Source organism: Oncorhynchus masou, chromosome 21 (assembly GCF_036934945.1).
Source record: "Oncorhynchus masou masou isolate Uvic2021 chromosome 21, UVic_Omas_1.1, whole genome shotgun sequence".
Taxonomy (NCBI): domain Eukaryota; kingdom Metazoa; phylum Chordata; class Actinopteri; order Salmoniformes; family Salmonidae; genus Oncorhynchus; species Oncorhynchus masou.
The window spans coordinates 54044485-54063026 of record NC_088232.1 but is presented as its reverse complement, the minus strand read 5'-3'; the positions used below and the strand labels follow the sequence as shown (position 1 = coordinate 54063026).

The following is an 18542-nucleotide window of genomic DNA, read 5'->3' as shown; positions in this document are numbered from 1 at the left end:
TCCTCCTCTCTCGCTCTGTGCTCTCTCTCTCTCCTCCTCTCTCGCTCTGTGCTCTCTCTCTCCTCCTCTCTCGCTCTGTGCTCTCTCTCTCCCTCTCGCTCTGTGCGCTCTGTGCTCTCTCTCTCCTCCTCTCGCTCTGTGCTCTCTCTCTCTCCTCCTCTCTCGCTCTGTGCTCTCTCTCTCTCCTCCTCTCTCGCTCTGTGCTCTCTCTCTCTCCTCCTCTCTCGCTCTGTGCTCTCTCTCTCTCCTCCTCTCTCGCTCTGTGCTCTCTCTCTCTCTCTCCTCTCTCGCTCTGTGCTCTCTCTCTCTCTCCTCTCTCGCTCTGTGCTCTCTCTCCTCTCTCGCTCCTCTCTCGCTCTGTGCTCTCTCTCTCTCTCTCTGTGCTCTCTCTCGCTCTGTGCTCTCTCTCTCTCTCCTCTCTCGCTCTGTGCTCTCTCTCCTCTCTCGCTCCTCTCTCTCTCCTCTGTCGCTCTGTGCTCTGTGCTCTCTCTCTCTCTCCTCTCTCGCTCTGTGCTCTCTCTCTCTCCCTCTCTCGCTCTGTGCTCTCTCCTCTCCTCCTCTCTCGCTCTGTGCTCTCTCCTTTCTCTCTGTGCTCTTGCCCTCTTGCCCTCACTTCTACTCTCTCTTCTGTGCTCACTCGTGCCTCTGCTCTCTCTCCTACTCTCTCTCTCCTCTTTCTCTCGCTGCAGAATGCATCCAGACACAGCTGTCAGTAAAAGCCAACCCCGTCACCACAATAACAACTCTCTCACAGTGGCCCCACAGTGAAAATACAATACCTGCTAGCTACGCAATTACAATCACTTTATCACAACCAGTCAAAGATGCAATAACACCACACATGTCCTCTTTCCACAAAATCACTATCTTGTTTGATCAGTAATTCAAGGAGGATAGGATCTTTGCTCTGCTGCTGAGAGACTTTAACGGTTTGTTGTTTTTGGTCTCTTTTCGTCAGGGTGCTAATATCCTCTTAACAGACAACGGGGATGTGAAACTAGGTGAGCTATTCATCCATGCTTGAAGACCCGCAAAGGTCGATCTCATGACCCTCAGCTGTGTGTATGTGTTTATATAATCTGAAAGGACATGTCACTTGTTGTTCCAGCTGATTTTGGAGTTGCAGCCAAAATAACAGCCACCATTGCCAAGAGGAAGTCCTTCATCGGGACTCCTTACTGGTGAGTCTTTCTCTGAGACAGTCCTCTGTCGGGACTCCTTACTGGTGAGTCTTTCTCTGAGACAGTCCTCTGTCGGGACTCCTTGCTGGTGAGTTTTTCTCCGAGACAGTCCTCTGTCGGGACTCCTTACTGCTGAGTCTTTCTCCGAGACAGTCCTCTGTCGGGACTCCTTACTGGTGAGTCTTTCTCTGAGACAGTCCTCTGTAGGGACTCCTTGCTGGTGAGTCTTTCTCTGAGACAGTCCTCTGTCGGGACTTTCTCTGAGACAGTTACTGGTGAGTCTTTCTCTGAGACAGCCCTCTGTCGGGACTCCTTACTGGTGAGTCTTTCTCTGAGGCTGTTCGTCCCAAATGGCTCCCTGTTCCCATTATAGTGAACGACTTTTATAGGGTGCCATTCGGGACACCTCCTTTCTCTCCATCCCTCCCCACCCACAGGGGGCAGCAGTGTAATAATTTAACTACCCCACAGGGGGCAGCATTGTAATAATTTAACTACCCCACAGGGGGCAGCAGTGTAATAATTTAACTACCCCACAGGGGGCAGCATTGTAATAATTTAACTACCCCACAGGGGGCAGCAGTGTAATAATTTAACTACCCCACAGGGGGCAGTAGTGTAATAATTTAACTACCCCACAGGGGGCAGTAGTGTGATAATTTAACTACCCCACAGGGGGCATTTAACTACCCCACAGGGGGCAGCAGTGTAATAATTTAACTACCCCACAGGGGGCAGCAGTGTAATAATTTAACTACCCCACAGGGGGCAGTAGTGTGATAATTTAACTACCCCACAGGGGGCAGTAGTGTGATAATTTAACTACCCCACAGGGGGCATTTAACTACCCCACAGGGGGCATTAACTACCCCACAGGGGGCAGTAGTGTGAATCTAACTACCCCACAGGGAGCAGTAGTTTGATAATTTAACTACCCCACAGGGGGCAGCAGTGTGATAATTTAACTACCCCACAGGGGGCAGCAGATTGAGATGTGTCATATGTGTGTTATCTGTGCAGGATGGCCCCAGAGGTAGCAGCAGTAGAGAAGAACGGGGGTTACAACCAGCTGTGTGACATCTGGGCCGTGGGCATCACCTCCATAGAACTGGCCGAGCTGCAGCCCCCTATGTTTGACCTGCACCCAATGAGGTACTGTTCTTTTTCCACTTCCTCATTTATCAGCCAATCGGGGAGCCAACTCTGCCATCCACTTCCTCATCAGCCTTGAAGGTGTTGGCAGAAAGCGGATGTTGCCTGTTTTCAGGGATACAATATTTTCCCCCTGAAACAGGAAGAGGAAACTCCCCTCAGACGTCTCTTTACGTCTGTTACATTAAGTTCTTCCTCGTCAGCCAATGAGTCACTGCCCTCCACTTCCATATACATATCATCCACCAATCAACCGCTGTATCTGCCCCAATTCCTCACCCATCTAATAATCAGCATCTGTCCCGGATTTTATCCAATTCCTGCTTTTGTATTCTGATAATGTTCCCTCTGATCTTTTCGTCACTAAGCCGTTCTCTGATCTGATGCAATTAAAAACGACCATGGGGTGTGAGTTTCCTAAAAATGTTGTAGCCCTGAGATCTCTGATGTCTACCATTGGCCCTTAAGACGAGCTTAATGCTAGGAAGGTTTCGGGAAACTCACCCCAGGACACTGTCTGAAAAGTCTCCGAACACTGGCGGCGAAGTAAGAGAATGTTATATAACATGATTTGACGTGTTGTTTTCCAGGGCCTTGTTTCTCATGTCAAAGAGCAGCTTTCAGCCTCCCAAGCTGAAAGATAAAATGAAGTGGTGAGTACAGTGTGCCAGTGTAACGGATGTGAAACGGCGAGCTCAGTCAGTGGTGGTGCAGCGCCAAATAGCGTTTCAATCGGTGACGTCACTCGCTCTGAGACCTCGAAGTCGTGGTTGCGAGGGCCCGGCTTTTGTGGAGCCATCTGCGAGGGGTGACTGTTATTGATGTGTGCAGAGGGTCCCTGGCTTTTATACTGTGGAGCCATGGGCAACGTGCGAGGGGTGACTGTTGTCATACTGCTGCAGTCAGTAACACCCCCCCCCCTGTTTGTTTATACTGCTGCAGTCAGTAACACCCCCCCCTGTTTGTTTATACTGCTGCAGTCAGTAACAGCCCCCCCCCCCCTGTTTGTTTATACTGCTGCAGTCAGTAACACCCCCCCCCCTGTTTGTTTATACTGCTGCAGTCAGTAACACCCCCCCCTGTTTGTTTATACTGCTGCAGTCAGTAACAGCCCCCCTGTTTGTTTATACTGCTGCAGTCAGTAACAGCCCCCCTGTTTATTTATACTGCTGCAGTCAGTAACACCCCCCCCTGTTTGTTTATACTGCTGCAGTCAGTAACACCCCCCCCTGTTTGTTTATACTGCTGCAGTCAGTAACACCCCCCCCTGTTTGTTTATACTGCTGCAGTCAGTAACACCCCCCCCCCTGTTTGTTTATACTGCTGCAGTCAGAAACACCCCCCCCTGTTTGTTTATACTGCTGCAGTCAGTAACACCCCCCCCCCTGTTTGTTTATACTGCTGCAGTCAGTAACACCCCCCTGTTTGTTTATACTGCTGCAGTCAGTAACACCCCCCCCCCCTGTTTGTTTATACTGCTGCAGTCAGTAACAGCCCCCCCCCCTGTTTGTTTATACTGCTGCAGTCAGTAACAGCCCCCCTGTTTGTTTATACTGCTGCAGTCAGTAACACCCCCCCCCCTGTTTGTTTATACTGCTGCAGTCAGTAACACCCCCCTGTTTGTTTATACTGCTGCAGTCAGTAACAGCCCCCCACCCCCCCCCTGTTTGTTTATACTGCTGCAGTCAGTAACAGCCCCCCCCTGTTTGTTTATACTGCTGCAGTCAGTAACACCCCCCCCCCTGTTTGTTTATACTGCTGCAGTCAGTAACACCCCCCCCCCCCCCTGTTTGTTTATACTGCTGCAGTCAGTAACACCCCCCCCCCCTGTTTGTTTATACTGCTGCAGTCAGTAACAGCCCCCCTGTTTGTTTATACTGCTGCAGTCAGTAACACCCCCCCTGCTGCAGTGTTTGTTTATACTGCTGCAGTCAGTAACAGCCCCCCTGCTGCAGTGTTTGTTTATACTGCTGCAGTCAGTAACACCCCCCCCCCCCTGTTTGTTTATACTGCTGCAGTCAGTAACAGCCCCCCCCCCCCCTGTTTGTTTATACTGCTGCAGTCAGTAACAGTTTGTTTATACCCCCCCCCCCCCTGTTTGTTTATACTGCTGCAGTCAGTAACACCCCCCCCCCCTGTTTGTTTATACTGCTGCAGTCAGTAACACCCCCCCCCCCCTGTTTGTTTATACTGCTGCAGTCAGTAACACCCCCCCTGTTTGTTTATACTGCTGCAGTCAGTAACACCCCCCCTGTTTGTTTATACTGCTGCAGTCAGTAACACCCCCCCCCTGTTTGTTTATACTGCTGCAGTCAGTAACACCCCCCCCCCCCTGTTTGTTTATACTGCTGCAGTCAGTAACACCCCCCTGTTTGTTTATACTGCTGCAGTCAGTAACAGCCCCCCCCCCTGTTTGTTTATACTGCTGCAGTCAGTAACAGCCCCCCTGTTTGTTTATCCTGCTGCAGTCAGTAACACCCCCCCCCCTGTTTGTTTATACTGCTGCAGTCAGTAACACCCCCCCCCCCCCCTGTTTGTTTATACTGCTGCAGTCAGTAACACCCCCCCCCCTGTTTGTTTATACTGCTGCAGTCAGAAACACCCCCCCCCCCTGTTTGTTTATACTGCTGCAGTCAGTAACAGCCCCCCCCCCTGTTTGTTTATACTGCTGCAGTCAGTAACAGCCCCCCCCCCCCCCCCCTGTTTGTTTATACTGCTGCAGTCAGTAACAGCCCCCCCTGTTTGTTTATACTGCTGCAGTCAGTAACAGCCCCCCCCCCCTGTTTGTTTATACTGCTGCAGTCAGTAACAGCCCCCCCCCCAGTGTTTGTTTATACTGCTGCAGTCAGTAACACCCCCCCCCCCCCTGTTTGTTTATCCTGTTATACTGCTGCAGTCAGTAACAGCCCCCCCCTGTTTGTTTATACTGCTGCAGTCAGTAACACCCCCCCCCCCCTGTTTGTTTATACTGCTGCAGTCAGTAACAGCCCCCCCCTGTTTGTTTATACTGCTGCAGTCAGTAACACCCCCCCCCCCTGTTTGTTTATACTGCTGCAGTCAGTAACACCCCCCCCCCTGTTTGTTTATACTGCTGCAGTCAGTAACACCCCCCCCCCCTCCCCTGTTTGTTTATCCTGTTATACTGCTGCAGTCAGTAACAGCCCCCCTGTTTGTTTATACTGCTGCAGTCAGTAACAGCCCCCCCCCCCCTGTTTGTTTATACTGCGCTGCAGTCAGTAACACCCCCCCCCCCCTGTTTGTTTATACTGCTGCAGTCAGTAACAGCCCCCCTGTTTGTTTATACTGCTGCAGTCAGTAACAGCCCCCCCCCCTGTTTGTTTATACTGCTGCAGTCAGTAACACCCCCCTGTTTGTTTATACTGCTGCAGTCAGTAACACCCCCCCCCCTGTTTGTTTATACTGCTGCAGTCAGTAACACCCCCCCCTGTTTGTTTATACTGCTGCAGTCAGTAACACCCCCCTGCTGCAGTCAGTAACACCCCCCCCCCTGTTTGTTTATACTGCTGCAGTCAGTAACACCCCCCCTGTTTGTTTATACTGCTGCAGTCAGTAACAGCCCCCCCCCAGCCCCCCTGTTTGTTTATCCTGCTGCAGTCAGTAACACCCCCCCCTGTTTGTCTATACTGCTGCAGTCAGTAACACCCCCCCCCTGTTTGTTTATACTGCTGCAGTCAGTAACAGCCCCCCCCCCCCTGTTTGTTTATCCTGCTGCAGTCAGTAACAGCCCCCCCTGTTTGTTTATACTGCTGCAGTCAGTAACAGCCCCCCCCTGTTTGTTTATACTGCTGCAGTCAGTAACACCCCCCCCCCCCTGTTTATACTGCTGCAGTCAGTAACCCCCCCCCCCCTGTTTATACTGCTGCAGTCAGTAACAGCCCCCCCCTCCAGGTCCACAGCCTTCCATAACTTTGTGAAAGTCTCTCTGACCAAGAACCCCAAGAAGAGACCAACAGCAGAGAAGCACCCCTACTGCTGCAGTCGGTTTGTTTACACAGCCTCATCGAAAGGGCTTCCTGGTTGAGGAACTGGGTCGGGGGAAACCAGCCCCCCCGTCTCTAGTTAATCAAGTTAATAATTACAAATGTTCTGGATCATTAGTGTTGACAAGACTAGGAAAAGTGTTCCATCTCTTTCTTTCTCGTGCTTCTGGACTGTCGGAGGTTGATCCTAGTTAATGGTTGTCCGTTCTTGAAAGCTGCTATTCAGAGCGTTAGTGTGCCGGCCATCTTGTGTTATTGTCACGAGATCACTAATGAAGTCTGTCTGTCTCCCCCGTCTGTCTGTCTCCCCCTCCACCTGTCTGTCACTCCCATCTGTCTGTGTTGCAGCATTTGTTTATAGATCAGACAGGGCTGACCAGGAGAGTAGCTGTGGAGCTGCTGGACAAGATGAACAACCCAGACAACCACCAACACTTCTCTGAGGTGGACGACGATGACCTGGAGGTAAATAACTAACCACAGCCCTGTCTGTCTGTCTGGGACTAAAACTAACCACAGCCCTGTCTGTCTGTCTGGGACTAAAACTAACCACAGCCCTGTCTGTCTGTCTGGGACTAAAACTACCCACAGCCCTCTGTCTGTCTGTCTGAAACTAACCACAGCCCTGTCTGTCTGTCTGGGACTAAAACTAACCACAGCCCTCTGTCTGTCTGTCTGGTACTAAAACTAACCACAGCCCTCTGTCTGTCTGTCTGAAACTAACCACAGCCTTCTGTCTGTCTGTCTGTCTGGTTCTGTAACTAACCACAGCCTTCTGTCTGTCTGTCTGTCTGGGACTAAAACTAACCACAGCCCTGTCTGTCTGTCTGGGACTAAAACTAACCACAGCCCTGTCTGTCTGTCTGGGACTAAAACTACCCACAGCCCTCTGTCTGTCTGTCTGTCTGTCTGAAACTAACCACAGCCCTGTCTGTCTGTCTGGGACTAAAACTAACCACAGCCCTCTGTCTGTCTGTCTGTCTGAAACTAACCACAGCCCTGTCTGTCTGTCTGGGACTAAAACTAACCACAGCCCTCCGTCTGTCTGTCTGTCTGTCTGTCTGTCTGTCTGTCTGTCTGTCTGTCTGGTTCTGTAACTAACCACAGCCCTCTGTCTGTCTGTCTGTCTGTCTGTCTGTCTGAAACTAACCACAGCCTTCTGTCTGTCTGTCTGTCTGAAACTAACCACAGCCTTCTGTCTGTCTGTCTGTCTGGTTCTGTAACTAACCACAGCCCTCTCTGTCTGTCTGTCTGGTTCTGAAACTAACCACAGCCCTCTCTGTCTGTCTGTCTGTCTGTCTGTCTGTCTGTCTGTCTGTCTGTCTGTCTGTCTGGTTCTGTAACTAACCACAGCCCTCTCTGTCTGTCTGTCTGGTTCTGAAACTAACCACAGCCCTCTGTCTGTCTGTCTGGTACTAAAACTAACCACAGCCCTCTGTCTGTCTGTCTGGTACTAAAACTAACCACAGCCCTCTGTCTGTCTGTCTGGTACTAAAACTAACCACAGCCCTCTCTGTCTGTCTGTCTGGTACTAAAACTAACCACAGCCCTCTGTCTGTCTGTCTGTCTGAAACTAACCACAGCCCTCTGTCTGTCTGTCTGGGACTAAAACTAACCACAGCCCTCTGTCTGTCTGTCTGTCTGGTACTAAAACTAACCACAGCCCTGTCTGTCTGTCTGTCTGGTTCTGAAACTAACCACAGCCCTGTCTGTCTGTCTGTCTGAAACTAACCACAGCCCTGTCTGTCTGTCTGGGACTAAAACTAACCACAGCCGTCTGTCTGTCTGTCTGTCTGGTTCTGAAACTAACCACAGCCCTCTGTCTGTCTGTCTGTCTGTCTGTCTGTCTGTAACTAACCACAGCCCTCTGTCTGTCTGTCTGTCTGGTACTGAAACTAACCACAGCCGTCTGTCTGTCTGTCTGTCTGAAACTAACCACAGCCCTCTGTCTGTCTGTCTGTCTGTCTGTCTGTCTGTCTGTCTGTCTGTCTGTCTGTCTGTCTGTCTGTCTGGTACTGAAACTAACCACAGCCCTCTGTCTGTCTGAAACTAACCACAGCCCTCTCTGTCTGTCTGTCTGTCTGGTTCTGAAACTAACCACAGCCCTCTGTCTGTCTGAAACTAACCACAGCCCTCTCTGTCTGTCTGTCTGTCTGGTTCTGAAACTAACCACAGCCCTCTGTCTGTCTGTCTGGTACTAAAACTAACCACAGCCCTCTGTCTGTCTGGTACTAAAACTAACCACAGCCCTCTGTCTGTCTGTCTGGTACTAAAACTAACCACAGTTCCCTATTCCCCATATACAGTGCATTCCAATAACGTTCTCTGTCTCTCTCACCGTTATGACATTGTTTCCTCTTGTGGTGTTATGTATTTACAGTGAAAGTATTCAGACCCTTTCACGTTTTCCACATTTTGGCCATCAATCAATCAAATGTATTGATAAAGCCCTTCTTACATCAGCTGATATCTCAAAGTGCTGTACAGAAACCCAGCCTAAAACCCCAAACAGCAAGCAATGCAGGTGTAGAAGCACGGTGGCTAGGACAAACTCCCTAGAAAGGCAGGAACCTAGGAAGAAACCTAGAGAGGAACCAGGCACTGAGGGGTGGCCAGTCCTCTTCTGGCTGTGCCGTTAAGTTAAGCTGTTAAGTTATAGCCTGTTTCTAAAATAGATTTTTTTTAAAAATGCTCAGCACTCTATAAACACAATACAATATCACAATACCACATAATGACAAAGCGAAACAATGTTTTTCGAATTGTTTTCAAATTTATAAAAAAATTGAAAACAGAAGTACCTTATTTACATAAGTATTCAGACCCTTTGCTATGAGACTAAATTGAGCTCAGGTGCATCCTGTTTCCATTGATCATCCTTGAGATGTTTCTACAACTTGGAGTCCACCTGTGGTAAATTCAATTGATTGGACATGATTTGGAAAAGCACACACCTGTCTACATAAGGTCCCACAGTTGACAGTGCATGTCAGAGCAAAAACCAAGCTATGAGGTCGAAGATTTGTCCGTAGAGCTCAGCGACAGGAGTGTGTCGACGCACATTATCTGGGGAAGGGTACCAAACAAATGTCTGCAGCATTGAAGGTCCCCAAGAACACAGTGGCCTCCGTCATTCTAAAATGGAAGAAGTTTGGAACCACCAAGACTTTTCCTGGAGCTGGCTGCCTGGCCAAACTGAGCAATCAGGTTTGAAGGGCCTTAGTCAGGGAGATGGTCACTCTGACAGAGCTCACGCTTCCTCTGTGGAGATGGGAGAACCTTCCAGAAGGGCAACCATCTCTGCAGCACTCCACCAATCTGGCCTTTATGTTAGTGACCAGATAGAAGCCACTCCTCAGTCAAAGGCTCATAACAGCCCGCTCTGTTTGCCAAAAGACACCTAAAGGACTCCCAGACGATGAAAAACAAGACTCTCTGGTCTGATGAAATCAAGATTAAACTCTGTGGCCTGAATGCCAAGCATCACGTATGGAGGAAACATGGCAACATCCCTACCCTGAAGCATGGTGGTGGTGGCAGCATCATGCTGTGAGGATGTTTTTCAGTGGCAGGGAATGGGAAACTAGTCGGGACTGAGGAAAAGATGAACAGAGAAAAGTTCAGAGAGATCCTTGATGAAAGTTTGCTCCAGAGCACTCAGGACCTCAAACTGGGGCCACAGGTTCACCTTCCAACAGGACAACGACCCGAAGCACACAGCCAAGACGATGCAGGAGTGACTTCGGGACAAGTCTCTGAATGTCCCTGAGTGGCCCAGCCAGAGCCCGGACTTGAACCCAAAACTGAAAATAGCTGTGCAGCGTCACTCCCCATCCAACCTGACAGAGCATGTGAGGATCTGTAGAGAAGAATGGGGAGAAAACTCTCCAAATACAGATGTGTCAAGCTTGTAGCATCATACCCAAGAAGACTCGAGGCTGTAATCACTGCCAAAGGTGCTTCAACAAAGTACTGCGTAAAGGGTCTGAATACTTAAATGTGAGTGTGATAGTTTGTTATAATTTCTAAAAACCTTTTTTGCTTTGACATTATGGGGTATTGTTTGTCGATTGATGGGGAAAAACATCCATTTTATACTAAGACTGTAATGTAACAAAATGTGGAGAAAGTCAAGGGGTCTGAGTAGTTTATTCCTTCACTTTGAAACATATCTAATTTTGAAAGTCTGTCTACTCTCTTTCTCCACCTCTTTCTTTTCTTGTTCTCTCTCTTCCCTTATTTTTCTCCCCCCTATTTCTTCCCCTCCCTCCTCAGTCTCTTTCAGTAGTGAGACACACCATCCGTTCCATCAACAAACACCCCAGACCAGAGAGAACTCACTCGGAGATCAGCTGTAAGTAACACCAGCCACTCTCTCCTCTCTTCTCCTACTCCTCTGGTCCTCTCCTCCTCCTCTGGTCCTCTCCTCCTCCTCTGGTCCTCTCCTCCTCTGGTCCTCTCCTCCTCCTCTGGTCCTCTCCTCCTCCTCTGGTCCTCTCCTCCTCCTCTGGTCCTCTTCTCCTGGTCCTCTTCTCCTGGTCCTCTTCTCCTGGTCCTCTTCTCCTGGTCCTCTTCTCCTGGTCCTCTTCTCCTGGTCCTCTTCTCCTGGTCCTCCTCCTCTGGTCCTCTTCTCCTGGTCCTCCTCCTCTGGTCCTCTCCTCCTCTGGTCCTCTCCTCCTCTGGTCCTCTCCTCCTCCTCTGGTCCTCTCCTCCTCTGGTCCTCTCCTCCTCCTCTGGTCCTCTCCACCTCCTCTGGTCCTCTCCTCCTCCTCTGGTCCTCTTCTCCTGGTCCTCCTCCTCTGGTCCTCTCCACCTCCTCTGGTCCTCTCCTCCTCTGGTCCTCTCCTCCTCCTCTGGTCCTCTCCTCCTCTGGTCCTCTCCTCCTCCTCTGGTCCTCTCCTCCTCCTCTGGTCCTCTCCTCCTCCTCTGGTCCTCTCCTCCTCCTCTGGTCCTCTCCTCCTCCTCTGGTCCTCTCCACCTCCTCTGGTCCTCTCCTCCTCCTCTGGTCCTCTTCTCCTGGTCCTCCTCCTCTGGTCCTCTTCTCCTGGTCCTCCTCATCTGGTCCTCTTCTCCTGGTCCTCCTCCTCTGGTCCTCTTCTCCTGGTCCTCCTCCTCTGGTCCTCTTCTCCTGGTCCTCCTCCTCTGGTCCTCTTCTCCTGGTCCTCCTCCTCTGGTCCTCTTCTCCTCTGTCCTCCTCGATCCTCCAGTGTCAGCCTCTCCTTTCTCCTCCTCCGTCAGTGATTATCTGTCAACATCCCACAGTATCTAGACAGGAAAACCCACCCCCTTGTCCCTAGTCGACCAGTTGAATTAGTCAGAGCTCTGAATCGCTCTCCCATTGGCTGGTCTGTCTCCTGCAGGGGCGGGCCATAGTGTTAATCCTGCAGGGTTGGCTCAGAGCCAGGACCCGTGGGAGAGCAGCGGACACGCTGGGTTCAAATACTATTCAATATCTTTCAAATCGTGTTGAACATTTGCTTGAAGCCTGCCGAGAGTGCCAGATGGGTGGGACGGTTCTCATTTGGGAAAAATTGGTTACTTTACACCAGACACACTGCAACAGATTTCTGTTTTAAAAATCTGTTGGGGGTGTTGATGACAGTCCAATACAGAAGCATGTCTGTTCTACCAAATTTATCTCCCAAATAAATTTATCTCCCAAATAAATATATCTCTGTTATGCTGTGGGTACTGAACTGATATGCATGATTGTTAGGACACTCCCATGTTCGTAGAAATGGAATTTCACACACAGTTTTGAGCAATAGCTTGAAATCAGAGTTTGATTATTTGTCACATTTTATTCATTTTTTCATTTGGTCCGGTATTGTTTCACATTTGACCCCCCCACCCCCCAAAAAACAAAACAAATCCTGAACATCATAACTACGTGTCCATGCAAGTCATTAGTTTATTGGACAAAAATGCACATTTATGATTATCATGAAGCTTCACTGTCCCGATCTGCATAACACTTTAGCTTTGGTTTCCAACAACATGAGGGAGGAAACGGCACAATAGCTGCTCTAACTGCAACGTGAATCCTCCATATTCAATGGTCTACAACCTTCTCCCCTAACCAAGAATAATCTATATTCAGTAGTCTATAACCCCTTATCCCTTGACCATGAATAATCTATATTCAGTAGTCTATAACCCCTTCTCCCCTGACCATGAATAATCTATATTCAATAGTCTATAACCCCTTCTCCCCTGACCATGAATAATCTATATTCAGTAGTCTATAACCCCTTCTCCCCTAACCATGAATAATCTATATTCAGTAGTCTATAACCCCTTCTCCCCTAACCATGAATAATCTATATTCAGTAGTCTATAACCCCTTCTCCCCTAACCATGAATAATCTATATTCAGTAGTCTATAACCCCTTCTCCCCTGACCATGAATAATCTATATTCAGTAGTCTATAACCCCTTCTCCCCTAACCATGAATAATCTATATTCAGTAGTCTATAACCCCTTCTCCCCTGACCATGAATAATCTATATTCAGTAGTTTATAACCCCTTCTCCCCTGACCATGAATAATCTATATTCAATAGTCTATAACCCCTTCTCTCCTAACCATGAATAATCTATATTCAATAGTCTATAACCCCTTCTCCCCTGACCATGAATAATCTATATTCAATAGTCTATAACCCCTTCTGCCCTGACCATGAATAATCTATATTCAATAGTCTATAACCCCTTCTCCCCTAACCATGAATAATCTATATTCAGTAGTCTATAACCCCTTCTCCCCTGACCATGAATAATCTATATTCAGTAGTCTATAACCCCTTCTCCCCTGACCATGAATAATCTATATTCAATAGTCTATAACCCCTTCTCCCCTGACCATGAATAATCTATATTCAATAGTCTATAACCCCTTCTCCCCTGACCATGAATAATCTATATTCAGTAGTCTATAACCCCTTCTCCCCTAACCATGAATAATCTATATTCAATAGTCTATAACCCCTTCTCCCCTGACCATGAATAATCTATATTCAGTAGTCTATAACCCCTTCTCCCCTGACCATGAATAATCTATATTCAATAGTCTATAACCCCTTCTCCCCTGACCATGAATAATCTATATTCAGTAGTCTATACCCCCTTCTCCCCTGACCATGAATAATCTATATTCAATAGTCTATAACCCCTTCTCCCCTAACCATGAATAATCTATATTCAGTAGTCTATAACCCTTCTCCCCTGACCATGAATAATCTATATTCTCCCCCTTCTCCCTCTTCCTAAAGAAAATACTGTACTTTTTGCTCCATATATTTACCCTGACACCTAAAAGTAGTCGTTACATTTTGGAATGCTTATCAGGACATGAAAATGGTCCAATCCCTTATCAAGAGAACCTCCCTGGTCATCCCTACTGCCTTTGACCTGGCGGACTCACTAAACACACATGCTTCGTTTTTATAAATGATGCCTTCGTGTTGGAGTGTGTCCCTGGCTATCCCCACATTTAAATAACAAGAAAACGGTGGTCTGGTTTGCTTAATATAAGGAATTTGAATTAAGTTATACTTTTTTATTTTGATACTTAAGTATATATTAAAACCAAATACTTTTAGACTTTTACTCAAGGTGTATTTTACTGGGTGACTTTCACTTTTACTTGAGTCATTTTCTATTAAGGGATCTTTTACTCAAGTATGACAATTGGGTACTTTTTCCACCATTGGTTCTATGCAAAATACATATTCCTCTCATTCAAGTTGCGAGAACCAAAGGAGGAGAAACGTATTCTGACAAGCAGTCAATGCACAACAATACTAAATGCAATCGCGGTAAAAAAAAAATTTTGAAAGCAGAGTTGTGGCCTTCTGTTTTAAAAAAAAAGACTGGCATCCCTCTTCAAGGAATACCTAGGATAGGATAAGTAATCCTTCTCACCCCCCCCCCTTAAATGATTTAGATGCACTATTGTAAAGTGGCTGTTCCACTGGATGTCAGAAGGTGAATTCACCAATTTGTAAGTCGCTCTGGATAAGTGCGTCTGCTAAAAGACTTAAATGTAATGTAAATGTAATCCCAACATTCCCTGCTGGCACGTTTACAGTATTTCTCTACTGTAATCCGTCAAATTGTTTTACAAATGCATCTTTACAACCAGAGTTTCAAGCTTGGTTTAGGCGCAACGGAGCTATTTTTAAAGGGCAACGGAGCACAGGCCACAGGGCGCCTTAACGGGAAAACGGGCGCCTTAACGGGAAAACGGGCGCCTTAACGGGAAAACGGGCGCCTTAACGGGAAAACGGGGCGCCTTAATGGGAAAAACGGGGCCCTTAATGGGAAAACGGGGCGCTTTAATGGGAAAACGGGCGCCTTAACGGGAAACGGGGCGCCTTAACGGGAAAACGGGCGCCTTAACGGGAAAACGGGGCGCCTTAACGGGAAAAACGGGGCGCCTTAACGGGAAAACGGGGCGCCTTAACGGGAAAAACGGGCGCCTTAACGGAAAACGGGGCGCCTTAACGGGAAAAACGGGCGCCTTAACGGAAAACGGGCGCCTTAACGGGAAAACGGGGCGCCTTAACGGGAAAACGGGCGCCTTAACGGGAAAACGGGCGCCTTAACGGGAAAACGGGGCGCCTTAACGGGAAAACGGGGCGCCTTAACGGGAAAACGGGCGCTTTAACGGGAAAACGGGGCGCCTTAATGGGAAAACGGGGCGCCTTAACGGAAAACGGGGCGCCTTAACGGGAAAACGGGGCGCCTTGAATGGGAAATCTGTCCTCCTGCCCCTGAGCAATGCAGTTAAACGTCCTGTTCCCTCGGGCACCGATGACGTGGATGTCGATTTAAAGCCAGCCCTCCTCCATGCACCTCTCTGATTCATTCAGAGGTGTTGGGTTAAAAGCGGAAGACACATTTCAGTTGAATGCATTCAGTTGTACAACTGACTAGATATGACCACTTTACCTTTATGTATCGCCACTACGCTGCATCAGTTGGGCTACAGGTGATGATGCTTGATGCTCTGATAATATAGAGTGGGGGGAAGGGGCCACAAAAATCTGAACTCATTAGGAGGGGCCACAGTGGGAAGGAAGGAAGGAAGGAAGGAAGGAAGGAAGGAAGGAAGGAAGGAAGGAAGCAGGAAGCATTCGAACAAGGCATGTCAGAAATGGATCTTTATTCTACCAGAGAACCTTGGTTAAAAGTGATGCTCTCTATCGGGTACCATTTTGGGACTCACATAGTGCCTGAATGTGAGATCCTAATTAACGGAGAGAGCCTGGCCTGCCCTTTGTGTTGATGGCTCTGGTTTGAATTTTCCCCAATGTGCAGATCTAGGATGAGTTTCTCCTCACCACAACCTAACCTCAACCATTATGTGGAGAAATGCGAAACTGGTCTAAGATCAGTCGGTGTCTTTAAGGATTTACTCAGTGTTGATGCATTAAGGATACTGGTATGGTTTGTTGTGATGGTTGGAGTGTTGGGATCTGGCTCCCCCTACTGACTGGAGTGTGTAATGTCTCAATGCCACTTCTTCAAAGCCTTCTTCTCTCTTCCACAGTTGATAAAGTGAAGTTTGAACCTCCACTGAGGAAGGAAACAGAGGCTCACACTGAAATGGTGAATATATTTAATATTACATAAGCAATTTCATTGGTTATTTGTGATTTTTGCTTATTTTTGACTAGCATATGGGGTGCCATTTCAGACTCGGCCTGCATTGACTCTGTACCGTAATACCCTGTATATAGCCTCCACATTGACTCTGTACTGGTACCCCCTGTATATAGCCTCCACATTGACTCTGTACCGGTACCCCCTGTATATAGCCTCCACATTGACTCTGTATCGGTACCCCCTGTATAAAGCCTCCACATTGACTCTGTACTGGTACCCCTGTATATAGCCTCCACATTGACTCTGTATCGGTACCCCCTGTATATAGCCTCCACATTGACTCTGTACTGGTACCACCTGTATATAGCCTCCACATTGACTCTGTACTGGTACCCCCTGTATATAGCCTCCACATTGACTCTGTACTGGTACCCCTGTATATAGCCTCCACATTGGCTCTGTATCGGTACCCCCTGTATATAGCCTCCACATTGACTCTGTATCGGCCTCCTGTATAAGCCTCCACATTGACTCTGTACCGTAATACTCTGTATATAGCCTCCACATTGACTCTGTATCGGTACCCCTGTATATAGCCTCCACATTGACTCTGTACTGGTACCCCCCTGTATATAGCCTCCACATTGACTCTGTACTGGTACCCCCTGTATATAGCCTCCACATTGACTCTGTACTGGTACCCCCTGTATATCATTTACATTTAAGTCATTTAGCAGACGCTCTTATCCAGAGCGACTTACAAATTGGTGAATTCACCTTCTGACATATAGCCTCCACATTGACTCTGTACTGGTACCCTCTGTATATAGCCTCCACATTGACTCTGTACCCCCTGTATATAGCCTCCACATTGACTCTGTACTGTAATACCCTGTATATAGCCTCCACATTGACTCTGTACTGTAATACCCTGTATATAGCCTCCACATTGACTCTGTACCGGTACCCCCTGTATATAGCCTCCACATTGACTCTGTACCGGTACCCCCTGTATATAGCCTCCACATTGACTCTGTACTGGTACCCCCTGTATATAGCCTCCACATTGACTCTGTACTGTAATACCCTGTATATAGCCTCCACATTGACTCTGTACTGTAATACCCTGTATATAGCCTCCACATTGACTCTGTATCGGTACCCCCTGTATATAGCCTCCACATTGACTCTGTACTGGTACCCCCTGTATATAGCCTCCACATTGACTCTGTACTGGTACCCCCTGTATATAGCCTCCACATTGACTCTGTACTGGTACCCCCTGTATATCATTTACATTTAAGTCATTTAGCAGACGCTCTTATCCAGAGCGACTTACAAATTGGTGAATTCACCTTCTGACATATAGCCTCCACATTGACTCTGTACTGGTACCCTCTGTATATAGCCTCCACATTGACTCTGTACCCCCTGTATATAGCCTCCACATTGACTCTGTACTGTAATACCCTGTATATAGCCTCCACATTGACTCTGTACTGTAATACCCTGTATATAGCCTCCACATTGACTCTGTACCGGTACCCCTGTATATAGCCTCCACATTGACTCTGTACCGGTACCCCTGTATATAGCCTCCACATTGACTCTGTACCGGTAACCCCTGTATATAGCCTCCACATTGACTCTGTACCGGTAACCCCTGTATATAGCCTCCACATTGACTCTGTACTGGTACCCCCTGTATATAGCCTCCACATTGACTCTGTACCGGTAACCCCTGTATATAGCCTCCACATTGACTCTGTACCGGTACCCCCTGTATATAGCCTCCACATTGACTCTGTACCGATACCCCCTGTATATAGCCTCCACATTGACTCTGTACCGGTAACCCCTGTATATAGCCTCCACATTGACTCTGTACCGGTACCCCCTGTATATAGCCTCCACATTGACTCTGTACCGGTACCCCCTGTATATAGCCTCCACATTGACTCTGTACCGGTAACCCCTGTATATAGCCTCCACATTGACTCTGTACCGGTAACCCCTGTATATAGCCTCCACATTGACTCTGTAATAACCCCTGTATATAGCCTCCACATTGACTCTGTACCGGTACCCCTGTATATAGCCTCCACATTGACTCTGTACCGATACCCCCTGTATATAGCCTCCACATTGACTCTGTACCGGTAACCCCTGTATATAGCCTCCACATTGACTCTGTACCGGTACCCCCTGTATATAGCCTCCACATTGACTCTGTACCGTACCCCCTGTATATAGCCTCCACATTGACTCTGTACCGGTAACCCCTGTATATAGCCTCCACATTGACTCTGTACCGGTAACCCCTGTATATAGCCTCCACATTGACTCTGTACCGGTAACCCCTGTATATAGCCTCCACATTGACTCTGTACCGTAATACCCTGTATATAGCCTCCACATTGACTCTGTACCGGTAACCCCTGTATATAGCCTCCACATTGACTCTGTACCGGTACCCCCTGTATATAGCCTCCACATTGACTCTGTACCGGTACCCCCTGTATATAGCCTCCACATTGACTCTGTACCGGTAACCCCTGTATATAGCCTCCACATTGACTCTGTACCGGTAACCCCTGTA

General features: G+C 48.1%; 1 protein-coding gene across 1 annotated transcript in view; it reads left to right on the top strand.

The window, feature by feature from the left end:
• map4k5 (mitogen-activated protein kinase kinase kinase kinase 5) overlaps positions 1-18542 on the top strand; it is a 114611-nt gene that overhangs the window by 25807 nt on the left and 70262 nt on the right. The window contains 8 exon segments of the mRNA XM_064927048.1: positions 959-1001; positions 1109-1181; positions 2202-2333; positions 2924-2986; positions 6243-6316; positions 6675-6799; positions 10610-10688; positions 15888-15946. Of these exon segments, the coding sequence (XP_064783120.1) occupies positions 959-1001; positions 1109-1181; positions 2202-2333; positions 2924-2986; positions 6243-6316; positions 6675-6799; positions 10610-10688; positions 15888-15946 (648 nt within the window).